General features: G+C 60.2%; 1 protein-coding gene across 4 annotated transcripts; it reads right to left on the bottom strand.

The window, feature by feature from the left end:
- POLD1 (DNA polymerase delta 1, catalytic subunit) lies at positions 715-25,003 on the bottom strand. Of its 4 annotated transcripts, none has more exons than XM_003127364.5 (27): positions 24,895-25,003; positions 14,907-15,109; positions 14,549-14,662; positions 13,430-13,576; positions 13,219-13,344; positions 12,974-13,142; positions 12,811-12,892; positions 12,604-12,733; positions 11,994-12,160; positions 11,563-11,667; positions 10,000-10,140; positions 9,799-9,909; positions 9,351-9,542; positions 9,169-9,257; positions 8,971-9,087; positions 8,657-8,770; positions 8,206-8,353; positions 5,508-5,603; positions 5,264-5,401; positions 3,780-3,955; positions 3,304-3,456; positions 3,062-3,164; positions 2,258-2,390; positions 2,051-2,164; positions 1,658-1,710; positions 1,483-1,580; positions 715-901 (listed from the first exon to the last, which is right to left on the bottom strand). In XM_003127364.5, the coding sequence occupies exons 2-27, from the start codon at positions 15,106-15,108 to the stop codon at positions 796-798; spliced, it is 3,324 nt and encodes a 1,107-aa protein (XP_003127412.2). In that variant the 5' UTR covers position 15,109; positions 24,895-25,003; the 3' UTR covers positions 715-795. The 4 variants fall into 4 exon arrangements, with proteins under 4 accessions (XP_003127412.2, XP_005664840.1, XP_020950454.1 ...); XM_005664783.3 differs by having other exon boundaries at positions 12,030-12,160; positions 24,895-24,998; XM_021094795.1 differs by having other exon boundaries at positions 24,808-24,900.

The following is a 25,388-nucleotide window of genomic DNA, read 5'->3' as shown; positions in this document are numbered from 1 at the left end:
GCCCTCCTCGAAAATCCCCTCAGGGAGGGGGTCAGGGGAGGGGGCTGGATTGCACAACCCCTTGGTCACATGACAGGGAGGGTGGGCCCAGGGGCTGCCTGGATTTGGGGATCCCCAGCGTTGGGGTGGGGGAGACTGCCCCTGAGGAGCGCAGATGGGAGAGGAGCTGGATTGGGGGGGACCCTGAAAAAGGAAAGGTCAGGAGGTCAGTGAAGGGGGGTGCTCTGGACCCAGGAACCAGAGGGGAGTAGGGTGCTGGGCGCTGGCTGAGACCCAGGGCAGACAGAGCCCCGGGGTGGGGGTGGGGTGGGGTGGGGGTGTCAGAGGGCAGGGTGGGGGTAGGGCTCTTCCAGTGGATGTGGATTGGGTGGGGGTCCCTGAGGAAAACTCAAGCCCGAAGTGGGTGAGGACCTCCAAGTGGAAAGATGGTGGGTGTGACATAGGAGGGGGGGTCCCCCTGGCCGCCCCGGCGAGTGGGAGTCTCCACACCAGGGGCTGCCCCAGGCCTGGAGGAAACAGGTCAGCACCTGGAGGGTGGGGCGGCGCAGAGCCGCTCTGCTCACTCGGGGGGCCTCGGGTCTGGCAGGGAGGGGGAAGGGGGCCGGTGGGGGCCTCCGCTCACGCGCAGACCCCGCCAGTGGAGATAACCCACCTGGGCCAGGGCTCACGACAGTGGACCACATCCCCAGCCCCCACACACCACGAAGCACCGGGTAACAAAAGGCCTGAACTTTATTCATTCCCCACCGGTCCCGCCACCCGAGGCCCTCGTGGGAGGTTGGCTGAGGTCAGAGGTCACCAGGCCTCGGGGCCGGGGGGGCCGAAGCGCCTCAGAAGCTGCTCCTGGTCCTCCAGGTCCTTCCGCACCTTCTTGCGCATGTAGAAGATGGGGCAGTCTCGGCTGCGGGGGAGCCCAGAGGGAGGGAGGTCAGGACCAGAGGCCGGCCAGCCAGCCGCAGGCCCCGCGGCAGGGCAGGGGCCGTTCCCAGGACTTTGGCCCCTGTGTGCTGCCCACCCAACCCCCCTCCCCCAGCGGGCTGTTTGCTCAGTGGGCACAGGGGGAGCCGATAACAGCGGGTGCTCGCTGAGGCGCTGGGCCACCAGCCGTATATCACCTGTCACCTGGCACCTGGCGTGGGAACCCGCCCCGCCCACCTGTTCCCTGGGGAAAGCCCAGCCCCGCCCTGGGGGAGGGGGCCAGGACCCTGTGTGTGTGGGGGGGGTTGGGGGGTGCCACTTCCCAGGCAGATACTGGGCGCCTGGCCAGCCCTCCCCCCCGCAGCACTCCCCTCCCCCTGGCAGGCTGGGATGGACATCAGCCGTTTTGCAGGCCAGGACATCAAGGCTCAGTGGGACCCCACAGCCAGAGGGGGATGTGGGGGGCACTTTAGCCTGAGCCCCGGGAACCAGGGCTCTGGTCCACGGGCCTCGGGAGCTTGGAGGAACCTGGGGCCTGACGCTGGGGCCAACAGGCGTGCCCACCTGGTGCAGATGACATCCTCGTGCAGGCTGCCCTGGCAGCGCTGGCACTGGGTCCACAGGCGTGAGAAGCGCTCCTCCAGGGCATTGAGGTGGGACACCTGAGGACGTGCGGGCTGAGTGGGCGACCCTGCCCCCCCCACCCCGCTGCCCCTCCCCGCTTCCCCCTCGCCCTCACCTCTTTCTGATAGAGCTCTGACTCCCGGGGCTGGCAGAACTTGCACACGGCTCCTGGGGGTGGGGGTGCAGGTCAGCACAAGGGAGCTGGGGCTGAGCCAGGGCCGGCCGCCCCATCCCTGCCCCTTCCCCGCCCGCTGCCCATCCCGGCTTCTGAAAGTCCCCGAAGACAAGAGAACAAGGGAGCAAGTGTGTGGAGAAAACTCCCTGGGGAACTCCCGGGGTGGGGGGCCCAGGACCCTGGTGGGGGTGCCTACAGACCAGAGCCCCCCACCCAGGGGGCCCGCGGAGACAGCCATGCCAGGTTGTGGGGCCGGTGCTGGGGCTCTGCAGGGATGGCAGAGGCAGGAGGGCTGGGGCCTGGTCCAGGGTCGGGGCTGGGGACCGGGCTCACCCTGGTGGCTGAGGACAGTGCGGCAGCCAATGCAGCAGTTTCGGCGTTTGGCGAAGGCCAGGAGGCCGCCCACCTTGCCGGTGAGCACAGTCTTGCAGCGCGTGTGGTCCCCGCCTGCAGGACAGGGCTGATGGTGGGCCGGGCACCCTCCCCCGACCCTGGGCCCCCTGCCTCCCGCCTCCAGTGCCGCCCGTCCGCCCATCTTACGCAGCAGCACAGCCTCCGCACGGCCCTCGCCCAGAATGGGCTCAAAGATGCGCAGGAGGGGCTTGGCGAGCTGCTGCTCCAGGTAGTACTGCGTGTCGATGGGCAGACTGTGCTCCAGCACGAAGAGGGGGTCCTGCAGGCAGAGCAGCGGCGCTGTCACACCAGGGTGGGGGGTGGTGGAGGGAGAGTGGAGGGTGGCAGGGGGGTAATGAGAGGCCCCATGCCAGGCGGGGAGTGGGGGACTGTGGTCACTGGCAGGTCAGCAGGGTGAGGGGCACTGGGAGCCGCCTGGGGTGGGGTGGGGGGTGTGTCCTCTCGTCATGGATGGGGGCAGTCACTGGACCCAGATTGGAATGGGGGTCGGAGGTCATGGGCTCTGTGACCCACGCTGGTGTGCATAGGTAGGGGCCCGCAGGGTGCCAGGGAAGGGTCGGCGGACACGGTGGGGGCATGGCGGTGGCCAGGAGCTGGGGACTGAGCGGGGGTGGGGGCAGTCAGGGGCGCTTGTGAACCGGAGGGAATTACAGGTGGGCCAGGGAGGGCCAAGGACACAGCCAGAACAGGCTGTGTGCCCCCGTGAGGCCGGGCTCCCTTCTGCAGGAAGGGGGGGCAGAATAACCGGGGCCCCCCGCGGAGGGCACCGGGAGCAAAGCTTCAAGGAGCCAACTCCCAGGGGTGTGCTGGGGGGCGGTTCTCAGGGCCCTGTGGGGCCCCGCGGAGAGAAACACCCTCCCCGCCCGGCCTGGAAAGCAGAAGTGAGAGCAGAGGAGAGCTGGGCGGGCGAGCAGCCCAGGTGGGCCTGACCTCGGACTTCATGTAGGCGGCCACGCCCTTGGCGGCACTGATGATCACGTAGGGGACTCGGTCGCCCAGGCTGGGCGCGCTCCCGGGGTCCCGCTTCCTCATCCTGCGGGGAGATTGGGGCGGCGGGGCGGGTGAGGGCAGGTGGGCCGGCGGGGAGAGCGGGGGTAGGAAGTGGCGGAGGGCCCAGCTGGCAGGAGAGGGGCTATTTCTGGCCGGCCCGCCCCCTCCCGCGCCGGGCCGACCTCTCGGCCAGCTCCACGTGAGCCTGCTTGCCCGCGTAGTCGGCGGCCGCGCGGGTCAGCTCCTTGGTGATGACCAGCTGCGAGATGTCGATGCGATTACACAGCAGGTCGGAGATGACGTCCTGCGCATGCGCCACGGCGCCGGCGGGGTCTCTGCGGGGGCCGACGGGTGGGCGTCACCAGGGGCTGTGCCCAGCGCCAGGCTGGCACCCACTCCACCGCCTGGGGCTGGGGACCAGGATGCGCTCCGGGGGCGGGGAGGGGCCCGGCCCGGCCGCAAGCTGCAAAGCGGCGGAGGCAGGATCTGAACACACAGCTGTCTGACCCCACACTGTTTCCACAGCTCCGCCGCCACCGAGGAAGGGCTGGGCCTGCCACCTGTGTCCCCAGGGGAGGAGGGGCTGGGGGCTGGGCTCCTGGGCCTGAGGGAGGGACTGGGTGCCAGGGCTGGGGGCAGGGGGGGTGGTCCCACACACCGATCGATGAGCAGGCGGCGCAGCGAGGCGGTGACGAGGTTGGCCACGAGGGGGCAGTTGTCTCTGCGCACGGCCTCCAGGCCCTTGCAGTCCATGCGGTCATGGGTGTCCGGCCGGGAGGAGAAGAGCAGGCCGGCGTACCGCTTCTTGCTGATGAGCAGGTAGGGGAAGTAGACCTGGGGGGACCCTGCGGCTGAGACCCCGAGGCTGTGGGGGCGGCTGTCCCTTCCGGACACTTCCCCAGAAGCAGACAGGCTCAAGCAAGGCTGGTCCCTGTGCCGCAGGATCCAGACCCTCAGCATCTGAGCCTGGGGAAGACCCTCAACATCCCAGGGACCTCACGTGGGAAACGGACTGGCATAAACCTAGATCCCCAAAATCGGGATCCAGACACTGGGCTGAAGGTTGGAGGGCCCCAGATCTGGGCCTGAAACACCTGCAGGATGGGGGGAGCTCTGGCGGCACCGCCACAGAGGAGAAAAAGGCCAGGGACGGAGCTCCAAGGCAGGGACCTCCCCCAGCCCGCAGGCTCCAAACCTGAGAGCAGGCGCACCCCAAGCCCTGACCCCAGCTCTGAGGGGTGGGGAGGAATATGGCCTGAGGGCTCCCAGACCCAGGCCTGTCACGTGCTGGGTGCTGGGGAGCAAGGACAACAGTGTTGGGATCCAGGAATCACCCCGGTCAGGGTCCCTGCTGCACAGAGCAGCTCCCCCAGGCGGACAGGGTCTCCAGAAAACAGACACCCTCCTGTTCAGAGAAGCCCACGTCCTGAACTCAGGGTTCAGGCAGCAAAATACCTCGACACGGCGGGTCATGAACTAAAGAATGGGATAGCCAGAGCACCCCAACATCGACACCCTGACAACACTGGGGCTTCCCAGATGCTGAGGTAGAGGAGAAGCCCACACAAATGTGTTCTTTTTCGGTCATCCTGTGGCACATGGAGTTCCCGGGCCAGGGAGCGGATCCCAGCTAGTTTCCACCCAGGCCACGGCTGCAGCAACACCAGATCCCTAACCCATTGTGCTGGACCAGGGATCGAACCTGCGTCCTAGTGCTGCAGAGACACTGTCAACCCTGTTGTGCCACAGTGGGAACTCCCACAAATGCACACTTTTGTTTTGTTTTTGTTTTTGGTCTTTCTAGGGCCACACTGGCAGGATATGGAGGTTCCCAGGCTAGGGGTGGAATTGGAGCAGCAGCTGCCAGCCTACGCCACAGCCACAGCCACCCCAGATCCGAGCCACATCTGCAACCTACACCACAGCTCACGGCAAAGCCTGATTCTTAACCCGCTGAGCGAGGCTAGGGATCGAACCTGTGTCCCCATGGATACTAGTCAGATTCATTTCCACTAAACCACGATGGGAACTCCTGAATGCATTCTTAAACTCTGTAGGCATCCTAAGAGAGACGCCCCAAGCTGGCAAGACCCACGCCTGCCTACCAGGTCTCGGGGGGGTGGGAGTGGGGGGGGCACTTACTTTCTCAAACTCCAGCCGGATGGGCGCGGGGAAGTGGCCAGACACCCAGTCTGCGGCCTCGCGCCCCAGGGCCATCGCCTCGGCCACAGAGGAGACGCCAAATCGGCACATGACGGAGTCGGTGTCGCCGTACACCACCTGGGGAGGGGCGCATGTGCCCGGGGGAGGCGGGGAGACGTCGTTGGCCCCTGCGCTCTCCACACCAGCCCCAGGCCCAACTCAGGCGGACAGGAGGAGGCCCCACCTTGGCGCTGGTGCCGTAGCCGTTCTCCACCGTGTACTTGGACTCCACCAGCTGCTTTGTCTTCTCGATCATCTGGCGCCCGAACCCAGTGACGCTCTGTTGGGGAGAGAACCACGCGGCGTGAGGGCCCAGGGGCCACACAGGATGGTAGTCCCACTTCCGCTGCTTCCTACGGGTGTGGACCTGGCGGGTGCGCTACTCCGCCACCCTCTGGGTCTCAGCTTCCAAACCTGCGAAATGGGGCTGCTGAACTGCTCCTTAATGGAAAGAAATGGATCCCCGGGCCAGAGCTCAGGGCAGAGGCGGAACTGACTGCAGTAAACGAGCAGCGGAAAGGCTGGAGCCAGACGAGGCCATCAGCTTGGTATTTCTCTCCACATCCAGCGACATTCCGGGTAGCTCTCCTGTCCGAGGCGCAGGACCCTGGACCTTCCTGGTCCTGCCCGCCCATCCTTGGGCAATTGGAAGTGACCCCACCAGCTGTTAAATGCCTCCCCTCCAAGGGAGGGGGCTGTACCAGTGCCTCGAGAGAGCCCATTCGTCTTCAATAACCTTCTACAAATAAGGAAACAGGCTGGGAAAGGAGGAGGGACACACCAAGGATAAATGGGTGTTTCTGTTTGGATCCAGTCAGAAAATCCTGGTCTTTAAGGACAGTGTTTGAGCCACTTATGTTTAGTGTAATCACCAATTGCATCTGGGCTTAAACCTACCACTGGACTGTCTTTCATCTGTTCCGCCTGCTCTCTGTTCCCTGTTCTTTCCTTGCCTTTTCAGGAATGACTCAGTATTCTGGCTGTGTATTTGTTTTCCTTCATTCCCCTGCCCCCATAAGCTTGAGAGACAGAAACAGGGAAAGAGGCTAAGACACCAAAACAAAACAGAGACAGAGGGAAGGGGCTGAGAGGGAGATGAGAGAGAGAGAAGGCCAGGAAGCAACAGCTGCGATGACGAGAAGCCCCAGGGGAGGAAAAGCCCCAGCCTCCTGCCTGGTCTCCCCATAGGGGGCTGGAAGCTGATGATCAAACACCCACTTCTTTCCACCAAGGAGGCTGGAGGTGGCCCCCAGGGATTAGGAAGGGCAAGTCCGCGGGGTAAGGGTGGCCTGTCTAAGAGATGCACTTTGCCCAGAGAGGCACCTGGCTCTTTGTGGGTGCTTGGGAGCCCTCGGCATGTCCTGCTTCACAAGCGTCTTTGTTCACTTGGGACCTTGGGTCACACCAAGTGACCTGTGCTAATGTGATTTACGGCAGGGACCTTGGGCCACATGGGATCAGTTTGACCTCTGGACGGCCAGGAGACTGAGTCACTAGGGTCAGTCACACGGGGCTCCCTGCCTCCACAACTGATCTCCAATAAAAACCCAGGACACCAATGCTCAGGTGAGCGTCCCTGATGGGCAGGACCAGGTGTGTGCAGCTCAGCCTCCATGCTGGGAGGAACAACACCGTCCACAGGAGCCGGGGGACACCTGGGAGCTTGTGCTTGGTCCCCCTGGACTCTGCCCCACGCGCCTTTCCTTTGGCCGATGTTAATCCCCAGCCTGTCGCGGCAATAAATCACAACCATGAGCTTAACTGCTTTTCTGAGCCTCTGAATCCTTCTAGTGAATCACTGGATCTGAGGATGGGCTTGGGGGCCCCTCAACTCCAAGTGTGTACAGGGGGTGTGCACAAGGCCCCTCCCAGCATAAGTGGCCCCAGCCCCGCCTGCTGCCCATTCTTCCAAGTCTTTCACCCAGAGCCATGTGAGGACACAGTATCAGGGAGGGAGCTCCCCGTGGCTGGAGGTAACCAAGTCTGGAATATGCCAGGCCCCAAACCCTAGGGGAAGGGGCTACACAGAAGACTTTCCTAAGAACCTTGTAGGCCAGGAGCTGAGGCACTGAACCCAGCTTGGCAGAATTTTGGAGACCCAGGCCCCCTGTGGTCTTGCCTTCCTGTCTGAGCAGCAGAGCAAACAGGCCTAGGATGCTGCTGTGGGCAGGGAGGGAGGCAGTGGGCTTTTCTGCCCACACTCCTCTTGGAGCAGAACACTGTTCTAGCATCTGCCAAGCGTCCCCACTGGGGTGCTCACGCAGGGACAAGACGGACACGGAGGACACATAGCATATCAAGTGCAAGAGCTTGACAAGGCCGCTGGCTGACCTCCGGCCTTGCCCTAGCCCCCTTAGGAAGGGGGAGGAAACCTGCTCTCTGCTCCCCTCTCCTCGTGGGGACCAGGGGAGGAGATGGGCTGGGGTGGAGACTGCCAGGGACCTAGGGTCTGTTAGGTGGCTGTGTGACAGACGGAAAGAATGAGCAAGACTGCTGCCCTCCCTCGGTCTCGGCCTCCGCCCACCCCGCCCGGCCACGCCCGTCCCTCTCCGACTTTATCTACAGAACCCCTGGCACCAATAGCTTTGCGAGCAGCATTTACTGCTGGCTGTCACCATCTGTATTCCTGGTAGGCTGGGCAAGTGAGACAGGAACTCTTGTCCCATGTGTCACCTGCTGGACCCACAGGGCACAAGGCCCAACCCACAGGGGATGGTCAGCAGTGTTTGCTGAACCAATGAATGAACGAACCAATCACTCAAGCATCCACTTTCCACAGGCTGGCAGGTTGGGGTGATCTGGGCTCTGACCTCCACCCCATCAAGCCCTGCTTCTCCCCAAGACGGGGGGGATCGGCCCCCCACGTGCCACCGTGCACTCACCTGCGAGATCTCCAGGCATGGCAGCTTGCCCACTTGGGCGCCAGTGAAGCCGTACACAGAGTTGGCGCTCACTTTTAGTGCCAGCTGCCGCCCATCCAAGACCTGCCGCCTCAGGGGGTCTGTCTCTTTGGCCAGCTCAGCCTTGGCCCTGGGAGAAGGGGGGGGACCCGTAAAGGTCACTCAGGTGGCGTATCAGGTGTCAGAAGATGAGAGGCCTGGGCCTAGGCACTGGTCAGGGTGCCTTTCTGGAAAGGGGGGCCATGCACAGTTGGGTAGGCTGCACACTACACAGAGGTGCCCAGCAGAGGGGCTGCGGGGAGCTGCGTGCAGGGGGTGTCTTGTTCTATCAGGCACAGCGGCAGCGAAGTGTGGCCCACAAGGGACAGGAACTGCCAGGCCGCCTCAGCAAGTCTGAGCTCTGAGTGGGGGTGGAGGGGGGCTCAAGACCCACCTCTTCCGGGCGCTGAGCAGGTTTTCCAGGATCTGGGGCAGCAGCCCCTTCCGCACCGACGTCTTCACGAACTCGTCCCCCGTGGGCGTCTTGATGAACTGATCCGCGGTCAGCCTGGGGCAAAGGCGCTGGGGGTGACACCTGGGCTCCCCGGCTCCTCCTCCTCCAGCCCCCACAGGATCCCCCACAGGATCCCCCACCTCTGGCGGGTAGTCCCCTCTCCTCCTTGCTATTTTTGGGTCCCTAGCCCCACCCCACTTGAGGCAGGCCCTCGGGTGACCTTGGGGTACACGTGCCCAGGGAGGCCTCCATACCCCAGTTTCTGGGCAGCCCCGGGCCGTAGCAGCGTGGTGTAACACAGGTTGTGGGCCATCATGATGGACGGGTACAGCGAGGAGAAGTCCAGGGTGGTGATGGGGACATCGTAGTACCTGGCGGTGCGGGGAGGAGTCAGCACTGGGAGCCCCGCCACTGCCGCCGCCCCATCCAGCTGCGCCGCCGCTGGGCCTCACCCTTTCAGGGGCTCAATGACAGTGGCTCCCGTGTAGTCCTCGCCACCCTCCGTCTTCACCACGGGCATCAGCAGCCCCTCACGCATGGCCTGGAGGGGAGAAGGGTGAAAGCGAAGGGTGGGCGCAGGCAGGACGCTGGGTGGTGGCGGCGGGGAGGGCCTCCCCGGGCTCTGCCCACGGACCTGCCGCAGCAGCTGGGACACGACCTTGACCTGCTGGCCTCGGCTGAGCAGGTAGCCGAGGGGCACGCCGGTGACCCGGGCCATCTCCATGGCGTTCACCAGCACCATGAGCCGCTCCAGCAGCCGCAGCGGCAGGAAGGCGTCCTTGAGGCAGTACACGGCCAGCCGGCGGCGCGTCTGGTCGTTCCCGTTCTGGGGACAGGGGCGGAGGGCGGGGGTCAGAGAGACGACGGAGGGAGGAGGGCGCAGTGCGAGGGGCTCCCGGGGACTAGAGGTCGGGGCAGGGGAGCGGAACAAAGGTCAGAGGGCCAGGGGTCGCGGGAGTGGTCAGGGATTCGGGTCCCTCTGCAGGGCAAGGGCAGGGGCTGAGGGCAGGAGACGGGCAGGGGGGCCAAGCCTGAGGCCGGGCAGGCGGGCGGGCGGGCAGGTGGCTGGGAGGCCCGGGCACCTGCAGGTCGGTGATGATGCTGTGCTGCACGTCCTCCTTCTGCTCACCCAGGAAGTGGAAGCTCACGGCGTTGAGCGTGTAGGACCGGAGCTTGTACTCGCGCAACAGCACCTACGCGGGCGGGGCGGTGTGGGCGGCGGCCTCTGGGGGCCCCGCCTCTCGCCCCAGGCCCCGCCTCTTGCCCAGGCCCCGCCCCCGTACCTGGAGCATGTCCATCTGCACGCGGCCCACCATGCTGACCACCTTGCTGTCTCGCCGGCCCGTCTGCTTGGACTGGAAGGACGAGTCCCGGATGTTGGAGCGGAGGCCAGACACGCGGCCCAGGAAGGGGAAGGTCTGCACCTGGGGGCAGACCACAGGGAGTGCCGAGGCTGGGGCGGGGGCGGGCCAGGAAGGTGACCACATCACCCCGACACCCGCGACGGTGCTGCCCTCTTCCGGCTGGGAGCCCGAGAGCAGGGGCGGCGCTGGGGCTGCAGGACCCTCTGGGGCTGGAAAGGCACAGACTGAAGGGGACAAACAGGAGGCTGAGGGGTGGTGGGGGCAATGGCTGTGGGGGTGAAGCGAGCAAGGAGGGTGCCCCGGGGGCACTGCACCCAGATGGGGAGTGGAGGAGGAGCAGATCTGGAGAGGATGCTGAGCTTGGTGGGGGAGCAGTGAACGCACAGGGTTGGGGGCCCTGGGGGACAGCCGCGGGGAGCACGAGCAGGGACAGCATGGAGAGCTAGTCCACGCGGGGGGGACCAGACACAGACGTGAGGCCTGAGCTGGGGTGGAGGGGGAGGAAGGGGGGCGCACAGGGCGGGCATGGCCCTGGAGCCGCTGGGGGCTTTAGGTATGGTTGTTTTTTCCATTATGAAATGGGCCGAACATGGAGCAAAGGGAGAAAGCCACACGAAATACCCTGTTAGGAGCCGAACTGTGTCCCCTCCCAAGAGATGTTAAGTCCTAACTCCTGGACCTCAGGTGAGCTCGAGTGGAAATTGGGTCCTTGCAGGTGAGCAAGTTAGAATAAGGTCATCAGGGTGGCCCTGATCCAAGAGGCCTTTGGCTTTAGAAAAAGGGGACACTGGAGCACAGAGACCCGCACAGAGGGGGACGCGGGGCAGAGTCCGGGAGAACGCCACGTACAGCCTGGGAATGAGATGCTACCGGAAGCTAGGAGAGGCCTCAGGAGGAACTAATCCTCGGACACCCTGACTGGCCTTCCGGCTCCCAGACCGAGGGACGGCCCATGCCTGTAGGTCTCGGTCACAACAGCCCCAGCAGACTCTCCCCCTGACACGCCCACACCCAGATTCAACAAGCACCCAGGTTTTGGCACCTTCTTCAAGGAACCCCCTCTCCTTTTCTTATTTTCTGCTCTTTTTTTCAGCCACGCATGAAACATGTGGAAGTTCTGGGCCAGAGATCAAACCCGAGCCACGGCAGCGATCCAAGCCACTGCAGCGATCCAAGCCACCGCAGCAACAACACCAGGTCCTTAACCTGCTGAGCCACCAGGGAACTCCTGCTGGTGTGTTTGAGAGCCTAGAGACAAGGCACTGGAGCCCTGCACACTTCAGCCGCCCCTCCAAACGCTTTTCTTTGCGGGAATGCTTCCTCGCCTCTGCAACAGCCACCCGGACCTTCTGATCTTCGAGAGGGGCAGGGATGGGGCTAGAGCCGGGTTTTCGGGGATGCCTCTGGAGCTGCTGGAGGGCTGCCCACACCCTGAGCCCCAGGGGCATCTGAGAACAGGCCTCCCACAGCCGCCTGCTGTACCTTGAGGGTCTGGGCGCGGGAGATGAGGTATGGAAGGTCGAAGTTCTGGATGTTGTAGCCGGTGATCACGTCGGGGTCCATGACGCGGATGAAGTTCGACCAGGCCTGAGGAGGGAGCGCTCGGGGTCACGCCGGCTGTCATCCTGGCCGCCCCCTGCCATGGATCCTCCCCACTCCTGGAATGTTCTGGAAGCCCTTAATGGGAGCCCAAGAGCCCTCCCACCCATGGTAGACAGATCAGGCCGGTGCTTTTGAGAATAACCCACCCAGAGGGGACACATTCACTGCTCAAGGGGAAGGGATGTGAACCCGCGGACACGGCAGCTCAGCATCCAGGGGCCGCACCCGGGGCGGCCCAGGAAACGGGCTCAGCCCTGGAAGGTGCATAGGGGGTCCTGAGGAAATGGCAGGGGCTGTGGAACGAGAGCCACCTGGAGCAGGTCCTCCTCCCGCTCGTAGCTCTGCACCTTGGCACCCAGGATGGGGGCGCAGGGCCGCAGGGTGAGTGCCAGGCGCAGGAAGGGCTCGGGCTCGCCCCAGCGCAGGCCTAGCGAGCAGATCTGGATCACAGGGTCCCGCTCGGGCTCGGGGAAGATGCCTGCGAGGAGGAAGGAGACATGACTCCTGACACTCCCGCATGACACATCGCAGGGGCGGCTCCCCTCTGTCCCCACCGCTCGCAGACGCGGGTCCCCCATGCCTACATCTATCGCCCTCTCCCCCTCTCCCACAGACAGGGCCGGGCCTGCCCCTGGGCCTTTGTACCTGCTGCTCTCTGTGCAGGAAATGCTCTCCCCACCCCTCCCTACTACCCGACCCTTGTCACAAGGCCTGTCCCCTCCCCGAGGCCTTCCTGAGCACCTGTCACTCCCCACCCCCGCCGCCCTCCTTGGCGCTGTCCTGATAACCTGTCTGCTTGTGTTTGCTCCCTCCTCCTGAGTGAGCTCGAGAAGGGCAGGGACCCCCGGGATGGGACCCGCATGTCACCTGTGTCCAGCGGGAGGGAGGGAAGGAGGAGCGAGCCCCAGGCCCGGGACAGACCTTTGCGGCCGGCACACTCGATGTCGAAGCTGAGCACACGCAGGGGCGCGATTCGCTGCCACGGCCCTTCTGGCGGGTGACTGACCACGTCTGACCACAGCACGTCCGCCTCCAGCTGACACAGCGTGGCCTGTGGGGATGGCGGGGGTCAGCTGCTGCAGGGTCCTGGCCCTGTGCTCCCCCCTCGCCCCAGGGACTCCCCCGCACCTTCCCCTCCGGCCTCAGCAAGTACTTCCCGGCTGGGAGCTCCAGCCAGTTGCAGCCGACAACGTCCGCATCCACCATGAACCTGCGGGGAAGTGAGACTCAGTGGGCAGAGGCGGATGCCGGGACGTGGGGAGGAGGCTGGGACGCCAGGGAGGGGCCGTACCGGATCTCAAAGTCAACGTTGGCCTCGTACGGCGCGAAGCTGGGGGTGCCCAGGCCTGCCACGCGGATGCCCTGCTCCAGGAGGCGGCGGGCGGGGGCCATGAGGCGGGGCAGCGCCAGGGTGATGCGCAGGAACGGGGAGGGGCCGTGCCCGTGGTACCCGAACATGCCTGCGGGCAGAGGAGGCTGGCATCGGCCCACAGGGCCCCCCTCCACCCACCCAGCGGCCCCTGGGACAGCACTCACTCTCCCGGGAGCACAGCTCCACCGCCAGCACGGCCGGCCCCGTGAGCTCCTTGCCCCCGCGCTGGTCCCGGCTGATGGCCGCGTTCAGCTCCCGCTGCAGGTCGCTCAGGTGCTCGGGTCCGAAACCTGGGTGTGAGGGGGGCCGATCAGAAGTGCAGGGGGCCTTCAGATGGAGGGGTGAGGAGGGGTCCTGAGGGTCGGGGCCACTCACCAGGGGGCGCTGGGGTGTAGAAGTAGGGTGCAAAGCCATGGATGTGGCAGCAGACGGAGACACCGTCATCCGTGACCCCGAAGGCGCGGAGCACCGGCACGGAGCTCTGGGATGGTGGGGGCGCCCCGGGCAGGGGTCGCGCTGGGCCTGGGAGTGTCACAGGGTAAGGCAGGGGCTGCCCTCTGACTCCCCGAAGGTCTGCCCGCCTCCTTCCCAATTTCCCTTTCCATCCTCAGCCCCTACAGTCCTTTTCCACCTAGAGCTAGAGGGAGCCGTCTTTTTTTGCAAATCAGAAATTGTTTCTAGAGTTCCCGTTATGGCGCAGTGGTTAACAAATCCGACTGGGAACCATGAGGTTGCGTGTTCGATCCCTGCCCTTGCTCAGTGGGTTAACGATCCGGCATTGCCTGAGCTGTGGTGTAGGTCACAGATGCGGCTCGGATCCCGCATTGCTGTGGCTCTGGCGCAGGCCGGTGGCTACAGCTCCAATTTGACCCCTAGCCTGGGAACCTTCATATGCCATGGGAGCGGCCCAAGAAATAGCAAAAAGACAAAAAAAAAAAAAAAAAAAAGAAATTGTTTCTTTTCTTTCTTTCTTTGTCTTTTTAGGGCCCCACCTACGGCATATGCAAGTTCCCAGGCTAGGGGTCGAATCGGAGCTGCAGCTGCCAGCCCACACCACAGCCACAGCAATGAGGGATCCTTAATCCACTGAGCGAGGCCAGGGATCGAACCATATCCTCATGGATACTAGTTGGGTTCTCAGCGTACTGAGCCACAGTGGCAACTCCTCTACTTCCTTTCTTATTCTGCTTCTCCTTCTAGAACGTGAGCCTCTGAGAACAGGGACCTGGTCTGGCTGGAGCAGGGCCTGACTCAGTGCACAGGCTCAGCTGTTCCCGACGTCACACCAGATCTCTCCCCTCTGCAAGCAGCCAGCTCCTCAGGCCTCAGTTAGAAGATGCCCCCCACCCCCCAGGGCCCATGTCACCTGGGCAGGGACTGTCTGAGTCCCTCTCCTCCCCCAGAGCCAGAGGGGCTGAGACCCTGGCCCAGCTTCCGCCCCAGAAACCCAAGGCCCCCTTCTCCCACCCGCCAGGCTCTGTCCCCCAAACTCACCCACGTAATGGTCGATCTCCAGCTGCTGGAAGATGAGGGGCTCTGTCTGGGGGTCCAGGGTGGGAGGGGTTGGCCGAAGCCAGCGGGGGTCTATGGCTGTCACAGAGAACTGCCCTGGATGGGGGAGGGGAGCAGGGCTCCATGGAGTCGTGGTCCTGCTTTGGAAATAAGAAGCTGCCCTCCCAGTCCACCCCACGATCCCTCAGGTGGCCTCTGCAAGCAGTGGGCAAGAGAGGTGGCATACTGACATGGGGTCAAAGGTCAGCCCTGCCCGGTGCTCAAAGTGGGCCGGAGGCTGGCAGTTTGAGGTCAGACGCATGACAGGTGTAGGGTGCAGGGCTCCCGCCCCAGGTCTCACCGTCCACAGCCCCCTCCAGGGCCGACTGCAGCTCCTCCTCCTCTTGTTCCTGCAGCCTGTGCTCTGCCTCCATCTCCTCCATCAGTGCCAGCTCCTCCTCAAACTGTGATGGCCGATACACCTCATCCTCGTCCCAGAGGCCCCCATGGGCCCGTTTGGGGGGCACCCCAGGCCCAGGGCCTGGTCGCCGCTTTCCCTCCATCCTGCAGGGCATGTCGGGTGGGGTGAGGGCTCCCATCTTTCCCATGGCATCCCATGCACCCACCAGGACCGTGAGCCTTTTCATTCCCCAGCGTGTCTGAAGCATATCAGGACTCTGCCCCGCACACTCCCTGCAGGCTCAGGGGCTGTGGGCACCTTCCAGAGACTCAGCCTCCACCAGGCGATGCCCGCCTCTGTTTAACCACCTCCCCACACACCCGAGCCCTCCACATCCTTTTGTTCCTGTTTACCTGCCCCCCGTGACCCCTGGGCACCCGCCTGCCTCCCCTCACCCGCCATCCTCAGCACAGCCTCTCTTTCCCTTAAGCCCCTGTCCTGAATGCCCCCGCCTGCCCCAGGCCTTCCTTCTGCAAACAGCTGGCAAGTGCCTCCTTCAGGCCAGCCACAGCGTTGCGTGCCAGGGCCTGGGGGCCAACATGAATCTGCCTGGGTCCCTTCCCTGCCCCCTGACCTCAGAGGCACCCCAGCCCACTGGAAAACAAGACAGAAACAGAAGCCCTTTTCACAATGAAGTCATTTCAAACTCATTAGAACTCACGTCCGCCCTTCACCCAGACTCTCCAAGCGTCAAGATGTTGCTATTTGGAGTTCCCGTCGTGGCGCAGTGGTTAACGAATCCGACTAGGAACCATGAGGTTGCAGGTTCGGTCCCTGCCCTTGCTCAGTGGGTTAACGATCCAGCGTTGCCGTGAGCTGTGGTGTAGGTTGCAGACGTGGCTCGGATCCTGCGTTGCTGTGGCTCTGGCATAGGCCGGTGGCTACAGCTCTGATTCAACCCCTAGCCTGGGAACCTCCATATGCCGAGGGAGCGGCCCAAGAAATAGCAACAACAACAACAACAAAAAAAGACAAAAAGACAAAAAAAAAGACAAAAAAAAAGAAAAAAAAAAAAAAAGATGTTGCTATTTGCCTTTGCTCAGTCTCTCCCTGCCCCCGCACCTATACCTGAGCTGTCCTGTTATTATGTCCCCAAACCATCCGAGGTAGCTGCAGGAACCGTGCCCCTTGACCCCTGCCTACTTTGGCATCTATCTCTGAAGAACAGGGGAATGGTCCCTTAAGCAAGCACAGTGCCACAATCAAATCCAGGACACTTAACATGGTTGCAATAATAATTTTAAAAAGAATCCATTTTCCAATTCCTCCAATGGTCCCCAAATGCCCCTTATAGTACTAACCCCCGCCCCCAGCTAGGATACAATGGAGCAAACACAAGAAAACCTAGAGACTGCTACTTATATATGTGTTTTCTTAATTGTTACCTATAAGGAAAATGATTTGGGGGGTATCTTTCGACAAGATACATAGATTAAAAAGTACGTATCTTTGGAGTTCCTGCTGTGGCACAGTGGGGTAAGGATCTGGCCTTGCCACCGCTGTGGCATAGGTCATGGTGAGGCACACACAGCTTTAGGGAAAACCGTAAAAGGGAGGTTGCCCTCCAGCCTCTTCCCCCTTCCCGATGGCTGGAGCGAGGATGTGGTAGCTGTAAGCCAACCTTGACCATGGGCACAAGGACAACACTGCAGGGACTGCAAAGCTCCAAGATGGAAGAAACCTGGCCCCTTGACAACCTTCTGGAGCAGAGCTGCCTACCTAGATGGTTATGGGGAGACATTTGGGGGGGGCAAGATTGTGGCATGTGGAAGTTCTCGGGCCAGGGATCAAACCCAAACCACAGTAGTGACAATGCCGAATCCTTAACCTGCTGAGCCATCCAGGGAACCCCGGGAGGGAAATAATGCTGTGTGTTGCCTGAGCTGCTGTGCTTTGGGGCTTCTTTGTTATAGCAGCTTAATCTAGACCTTAGCAGACAGAGTATGGACAAATTCTGAACTGACTGGGGATGGGTTATGACACATGGTGGGGGTACACGGGGTACACTTTTCAGCATTAAAAAGGAGGTGGCCACGGGACTTCCCGTTGTGGTGCCATGGAAACAAATCTGATTAGCATCCATGAGGACACAGGTTCAATCCCTGGCCTCCTCACTCAGTGGGTTAAGGATCCGGCGTTGTTGTGAGCTGGGGTGTAGGTCGCAGACGAGGCTCGGATCCCGCGTTGCTGTGGCTGTGGCATTGGCCGGTGGCTGTGGCTCTGATCGACCCCCAGCCTGGGAACCTCCGTATGCGGCGAGTGCAGCCGTTAAAAAGCAAAAACAAAAAAGAAAAGAGAATGTATTTCCATGATGCCATTTACACAAAGTTCTAGAACAGACTCAGCTAATCCATGTGCTAGAAATCAAGCAGGTGGCTGCCTGCGGGGTAGGAGAAGCTGACCAGCAAGGGGCGTGAGGCTGCTGTCTCGGATGATGGACGTGGACCATACATTCCGCTGTGCCACCGAGGTCTTGTGCATTTCACCACATGTAAATTGCACCTCAAATGAAAAACCTCGAGATGGGGAGTCTCCGATTCCACATCTCAGGGATTAGGCTCCAGATATACCGTCACATAGGGAAAAACTGCATTTACAAGGTTATTTCCGGCAGGGCTGTTTGCAATCGCAAAAGACTGGAAACCACCTAAATGTCCTCCCCCAGGGTGGGGGGGGACACTGATTAAATACGCTCTGTGAATTCTGCCGTATGGAATATTATGCAGCTCTATAAAGGAATGAGGAAGCTCTCTATGTACTGAGACAGAGGACTCTCAAAGACCCATTGTTAAGCCCAGAAAGCAAAGGGCAGAATGATGTACTTAGCTGTGTTATCTATTTAAAAAAAAAAAAAAGATGTCTAAGAAAATATTTACCCTGACTCTAATCATTAGGCAACAATCAAACCCAAGGAAAGACTGGCCTGCAAGGTAAACTCTTCAAAAAATGTCAAAGTCAGGAAAGGGAGAGTGGAGTGGGGGGAGGCCAAGAAACTGTTTTCAATTAAAGGAGAGACTCCGTTGTCATGACAACTATTTAAATGCGAGGTGTGACCCCAGGTCAGATCGTGGATAAAAAAACCCGAAAAGAGACCTGAAGGGTAACATGGACCCACTGGGCAACCTGAATCCGGACTGGATGGTCTCGGGGTAGATGGCCTGATTATGATAATTACCCTGTAGTATCGAGATAAAGCAAATGCGGAGAGACTGGCAAATCCAGGCAAAGGGTTCATGGGTGTTCCTGGGAACTCGTATATTTGAACGTCTCTGCAGGCATGGAACTTTCTTTGCAAAATAAAAAGGTGGAGGAATGAGTTCCCTGCTGGCCTACGGGTGGAGGATTTGACGTTGTCACTACTGTGGCTGGGGTTTGATCCCTGGCCGTGAGAACAGCCAAATTAAAAAAAAAAAAAAAAAAAAAAAGGTGGCGGGAAATACATAATAAAAATAACACTTTTACAAGGTGGGTGGGAGACTCCATCTCAGGATGTTGGCTCTGAAGGTACAATTCGGGAAAGGTAGGCAATAAACCGGCCACACTGGTTTCCCAGGGAGACCAGGAGACCAGGGGTGGGGGAGATGGTTTGCCCAAGATCCATTTCACAGGCCAAACGATTCACGCACTTAAAGCAAGCGGTTCAGTGGTTCGCAGTACCTCCGGTCCATTTCAGAACAGCTTCATCACCCCCCAGAAGGGACCCTCTCCGTTCCACCCCCCTCCCCTCCCAGCACCCCCCCACCTACTCTGTCTGCCTCTATGGCTTTGCCTACCCTGGGCCTGCCCACAAATGGGATCTTAGAAGATATTTCCTTAGCGTCTGGCTTCTTTCCCTGTGGATGACATTTTCAAGGTCCGCCCGCATTGTAGCACAGATCAGCACCTTGATCCTTATTCTTAAAATTTTTTTTCTTTTTCATCCACACAGATGGACGTTCCCAGGCTAAGGATCAAATCCGAGTCAGAGCTGTGACCTATGCCACAGCTGCAGCAACGCGGGATCCTGAACCCACTGCATCGGGCCAGGGATCGAACTAGCACCTCCACAGAGACAAGCTGGATCATTAACCCACTATGCCACAGCGGGAACTCCCCATCTCATTCCTTGGTATGCCGGAGTACTTCCCCACCATCTGGCTGTTTCGCATTGTGTTTATCCATGAGGGTTGTCTGTCTGCACCCTCGGGCTCTCGTGACTTGCTCTCACTGTGCAAACATGCATCTTGTATAAGGAGAAAGACCTTCCTCTTGTGCCTCTTGAGTGGGAACTGGGCACGCACATGGCTGATCTCGGGGGAAGAGGCCTGGAGGCCTTTGCTCCAGCCATGCCGGTAGCCAGAGAAATGCAGAGGTAGGACCTGGGGGAGGCAGAGGAAGCTGTGGGGTTTCCAGGAGCCCGAAGGAGTGATCAAATCTGGCCTGGCAGAGGGAGGCAGAAGGGGCTGACTGGCCGCCCTGGGTCCCTGGGCTGTGGCCAAGGGGCACAGTGGGAGGGAATATGTTACCAGGAGTAAAATCTAAGTCCTGCACTAGTTCCCCACCCCAGGAGCCATCCCTTTTTTTTTTTTGGCTGTGCCCGTGGCATGTTGAAGTTCCAGGGCCAGGATCTTCCCTGTCACAGCAGCACCCTGAGCCACTGCAGGATCCTTAACCCCCTGCACCGCAATGGAATGCGCCAGGCGCTGTCCTCAGTGCACAGTCAGGGGAGGCAGCATTAGAAGGAAGGAGGCAGTTTCGCAGTGGATTAAGAATCCAACTGCAGCGGCTTGGTTGGCTGTGGAGGTGGGGGCTGGATCCCTGGCCCTGTGCAGTGGGTTGATGGCTCCTGCGTTGCTGCAGCTGCAGTTTATTTAGGTCTCAGCTGTGGCTCGGATGCAATTCTTGGCTGGCCCAGGAACTTCCATATGCCGAGAGTGCGGCCATAAAAAAAAATAATAATAATAATGATAATGATAATAATAAAATTTAAAAAATGGAAGGAAGGCCCCTGGGTGTCCCGCATAAGACAGCTTGTGCTCCCCTTTCTCAATGCTTCAGAAGCAAATACTGAAGAGCCAGCAATTTCAGCAATAATACAACCGTGAGTGCTCGCTCTGGATCAAATGCTGGTTTCCCTGTGACACTCCTGCCATCTCGCCGTCCCAACCCACAAGGTATCAAACGTCACCTTTACACTTTCGTGCCTCCAGCCCAGACCTCTGTCCAGGCTCCAGGCTGAGAGATCCAACTGCCCACTGCGAGCATGTTCCTTCTGGCACCTGGGACTCCAAAGCTGGGCTCCTGATCTCCCCCCAAGTCTGCTCCTTGCAACCCACGGTCTCCCCCCAGTTCAGTAAGCGGCAGCTCCCATCAAGCTGAGACATCGGAGTCACACCAACTTTCTCTTCCCCTTCGGACCACACGCTCATCCCACTGGCAAATCCTGTCTGGTCTGCCTTCCAATGGACCGGAGTTCACCAGAGTCCCACTGCTCCTCGGGCCCCCACACTCCAGAGGATGGGGCTTTATTTTGGGCATTGCTGGTTGTCTGGCTCCCCCTGCTGGAAAAGGAGCTCGGCGCGGGCACGGAGAGTTTCACTGATCAATAACAGCGTCTGGTCCATAGAGGGCGCTCGAGAAATATCTGCTGAATGAATGAATAGCCTCTTCTCCCCTCCTCTCCGCTGGCCCCCACCTCCCGCCTTCCACCCTCCCCCTCAGTGTATTCTCCACGCTTGGCAGTCAAAGGGAATCTATACAAATATGTCAGGTCGTCCCGCCCCTGCTCTGCTCAGAACCCATCCCTGGCTCTTGTCCCATGAAGTTTTTTATCTTATTTATCTTTAGGGCTGCACTGCTGCATATGGAGGTTCCCAGGCTAGGGGTTAAATCAGAGCTGTAGCTGCCAGCCTACACCACAGCCACAGAAGCACCAGATCCTTAACCCACTGAGCAGCGCCAAGGATCCACCCCACATCCATGTGGATACCAGTCAGGTTCATTACTGCTGAGCCACAACGGGAACTCCTTGTCTCATCCACAAAGTCTTCATCCTGGCCCACAAGACCCTGCACTACTGCCCACCCCAACCCCTTCTCTTTCAAGGGCACCACCTCCACCCTTTCCCCCTTGCTCACTCCAGCCACTTGCCTCCTCTGTGTTCCTTAAATGCGCCAGGCTTGGTCCTACCCCAGGACCTTTGCACAAGCTGTTCCCGCTACTGGGCCAAATGCTCTTTCCCAGATGTCCCCACAGCTCTCTCCTCCCCTTTGGGGTCTTTGCTCAGATGTCACCTTCTCAGTGAGGCCCACTTAAAAACACAGCCCCGCTGCCCCATCCTCATACTCTCCAACCCCCTCCCCTGCTGTATTTGTCCTGCTGGCCCTTGTCTCTGTCTGGTGCTTTCTATCAGTTCTTAGAGTTCTCAAAGTGCGGGGCCCCACTTCTGCTGCTTGAGCTTCCCATGCAATTCGTGTGGTATCAAGTCTGAGAACCCCTGATTATTTATTTATTTGTCTTTTTAGGGCGGCACCCATGGCATAGGGAGGTTCCCAGGCTAGGGGTCCAATCAGAGCTGTAGCTGCCGGCCTACTCATAGCCACAGCAATGCGGATCCGAGCCACATCTGCAACCTACACCACAGCTCATGGCAACGCCAGATCCTTAACCCACTGATCGAGGCCAGGGATCGAACCTGTGTCCTCACGGATACTAGTCAGATTCGTTTCTGCTGAGCCATGATGGGAACTCCCCCTGCTTATTTATTTGGTTTACTATCTGTTCCCCTGGAGGAGAATGAGGATGCTGTGAGAGTTAGGATTTTGTCTCTCGTTTCCTGTCATATCTCATGCACCTGGGGGGAGCCTGGGCCTGAGTACATGCCTGATAAACATTTTCTGAATGAATGCAGGAAGGAACGCCCAGAATTTTCCCCAAAACTTCAGAGGCAGGAGCTGCTGTTACCCTCCAACTGAATGACCAAGGCCCAGAGAGGTGAAGCCACCCACCTGAGGTGGCACAGCTAGTTCACAAGGGGCAGAGCCAAGGTTCAAACCCAGGCAGGCTGCCTCCAAAGCCACACTGGCTGGCCAGCACCACAGACGTGCCAGGAGAGATCGGGGGTGAAGTGCCCTCTGCCCTGGGGAGGCAGACCAGGGCCAGATGCATGTGTCTGCTCAGCCCCACATCCTGGCTCACACGCAGCTGCAGAGGGGTGGATGAAACAATTACAGGGAGTTTCCCAGTGGCCTATCGGTTAAGGATCTGATGTTGTCACTCTGTGGCTTGGATTCAATCCCTGGCCTGGGAGCTTCCTCACTCCCCTGGGCATGCCCCAAAAGAAAAAAATCACAAATGTACCTATTTATCCCCAGAAAACTACACACTTGTCAGGCTCTGGCCTTGTCCCTCCTTGGGCCTCCCTGATGCCCGCTGCCCGAGGCACAGGCTGGGGACCTCTGGGGCTTGTGTCTGACTCTCTCACCATTCATATTTCCCTCAAGGGCAGGGCTGAGGCTTCTCTGGGCCCCCAGCATCACCCAAATGAGGTCTGGCCTTGGGAGGGGTTTGCTGGATGAAATCCTTTTTCTTGGCCACCTAACTTCTCTGGATCCTCTGAGAATCAGCTCTGCTCAACTTCTCCAGGAGGATCAGCAGCCCCTCGGGGCTCTCACAGTGCCCTAGAGCACATGTTTATTGCACGAGCCACGACAGCTTTGGGCTGGGAGTGCCCCAAAAACAGGGGCTGAGGGAGCTCCCGCTGTGACACAGTGGGTTAAGAATCCAACTGCAGTGGCTTGGGTCGCTGCGGAGGTGCGCGTTCAATCCCCAGCCCTGAGCAGTGGGTTAAAGGATCTGGTGCTGTTGCAGCTGTGGCATATGTCACAGCTGTGGCTCTCTGATTCAGTCCCTGGCCTGGGAAATTCCATAGGCCATGGGTGTAGCCATTAAAAAAAAAAAAAAAAAAAAGGCAAACAGAAAACCCCCAAAAAAGGGAGTCAAGGGAGTTCCTGTGTGGTGCAGTGGGTTAAAGATCTGGTGTTGTCACTTCAGTGGCTCAGGGTCAATCCCTGGCCCAGGAACTTCCACACACCACAGATGTAGCCAAAACAAACAAGCAAACAATGGTCAAGGACTTGCTCCAGTTGAGGCCCCAGCATCACCCAGCACAGTGCCTGGAATGCGGGCTACTTCAAGTTGTGTCAGTTTAGGAGTTCCCATTGTGGCTCAGTGGAAATGAATCTGACTAGTATCCATAAAGACGCAGGTTCGATCCCTGGCCTTGCTTAGTGGGTTAAGGATCCGGCGTTGCCGTGAGCTGTGATATAGGTCGAAGATGCAGCTCGGATCCCGTGTTGCTGTGGCTGTGATGTAGGCTGGTGGCTACAGCTCTGATTCGACCCCTAGCCTGGGAACCTCCATATGCCACGGGTGGCATAAAGACAAAAAAAAAATAAAGACAAAAAAAAAAAAAAAGTTATGTGAGTTAGACTCCACTTTAATGTCACTGGATCCCACAAATCTGCCCTGAGCCCCCACTTTCTTCTCTCGGCTCCCAAAGACTAGCACTGCCTCCTTATAGCTTGGCCCTCTGGCCTAAGAAGTCCTGTCCTTCCCTCAACCAAACTGAATTATCACTGGCTCCCCAGTGCCCGGCAAAGGCCCGGCCCCAAGAGCAGCTGGCTGAAGAAGTGAGGAGAGGGAACAGCATTGCAGGAGGAGGGAAGGGTGTGGCAGGCACAGGCCTGGAGTGGGGCAGGAAGTGGGGTAGGAACCTAAGGGGCTAGAGTGGGAAAGTGCAGGAAGAGGGGAGAAAAAGCAGGTGTGGCCAGGAGGCTGAGACCCTGACATCATCCTGCCCCCTCACACCCAAACCTGCTCCCCTCAACCTTCTCTCTCCAGCCCGCTGCTCACCCTGGGCGCCCCCTCCCTGTACGCTCATGTCATGCCAGCTCAAACCCCAAAGACAACCTGTGCGGATGGAGTCTGCCCACCTGCACTGCAGGCTAAGCCACCAACCACCCGCTCTTGCCTCCTAACTGGCCCTTCCTTCCACTCTTGCTCCTGCTACAATGCCACCCTGGATCAGCAGCCAGGGAGTTTGTTTTTCAAAACACAGAGGAGGGTCATGGTCCTCCAATGCCCCAAACCTCCCCTGGCTCCCAAGGAACCTAGAATAAAAACTAAACGCCACACCGAGACTTACAAGGCTCCTCGGCATCCGACTCCCCATCAGATCTCCAGCCTCACTGTTCCCTCCAGCTAGAAACACCCCAAGCCCCTTCCTGCTTCCAGGCCTTTGCACTTGCTTGTCCCCCCTGCCCGATCGCTCTCCAATGTCACTTCGTCAGAGAGACGATGTCTGATCACTCGAGCTAAAGAAGGCTGCTCTGTTTTACTTCACTTGGGATAACGTATTACGAGCTGAAAGCATTACTTTATCCTTACTACTTGTCTACTGTCTGTCTCCCCCTGACACAGTCTTCTCTACCTTGTTCCGGTGGTAGCCTCTGCTTCTAGAACAGTGCCTGGCACTGAGCACTCAACATTTCGTGAATAAAAGATGACGCTAGGTCCCCATGTGCACTATTCAGTCTCCAATGCCTCGGGAACGCGCAGCCCCTAAGACCCTCCAGGGTACGTCACCCCCAGTCCCCAGAGCTGGAGCCCCTGCATACGGAAGGGGCCCCCGCCAACCCCTGTCATCTTCCCGCGCGCCCCCGCGCACGCGCCCACGACCACTGGCCCCTGCCTCTCTTTCGCGCGCCCCGAACCAAGGCGGGGGATCCCCCTCGCCGCCACGCTTCACGAGACGCCTCACAACCTTCTCCCAGGCCCAAGCGCCCGGCTCTTCAAGCCGCCTCCACTGCCAGGCGGAGTCCCCGGCAATTCCCCTTCTCCCGTAACTCACCCGCTTCAAACAGCGTTTCCCGCCACAGCCCACGCCGCCGTGACCCCTGACTCCAGCGTGCGCAGGCCCAGAGCCACCGCGCGCCGAGCCGGGCCACGCCCCTCCAGCCCACACGGGGAGGCCACGCCCCGTCCCCCCGCCAAGGCAAGGCCACGCCCCTCCGTCCCAGCAGAGGGCGTGGCCTAGTCTCCTGGCCGACAAATCCTCACCAAACCCCGCCCGCCAGACCTTTGCGGCAGGAGGCCACACCTCCTTTTTGCAGCCGCGTCGTGGGCCCGGGTGTTTACTGCGTGCGCAGCGGCGGTGGCCTCCTGCCCCCTTCCGCCCCAGTTCCGCCAGACCTGGGGTGCTGGGCGCACAATCTCTTCTTCTGCACCTGCCTGCTGTCCGAGGCCGTGTCGGGAGGATCACCTCCTCCCTGTTCATTCTTCCACCCACGGCCTGACCTCCACGTAGTGACAGGCCAGTGAATGCTCAGATCCTAACCTGGTCTA

This window comes from Sus scrofa, chromosome 6 (assembly GCF_000003025.6).
Source record: "Sus scrofa isolate TJ Tabasco breed Duroc chromosome 6, Sscrofa11.1, whole genome shotgun sequence".
In the NCBI taxonomy this organism is placed as follows: Eukaryota; Metazoa; Chordata; class Mammalia; order Artiodactyla; family Suidae; genus Sus; species Sus scrofa.
Note: the sequence above shows the minus strand (reverse complement) of the source record. Positions and strands in the feature narration are given on the sequence as shown.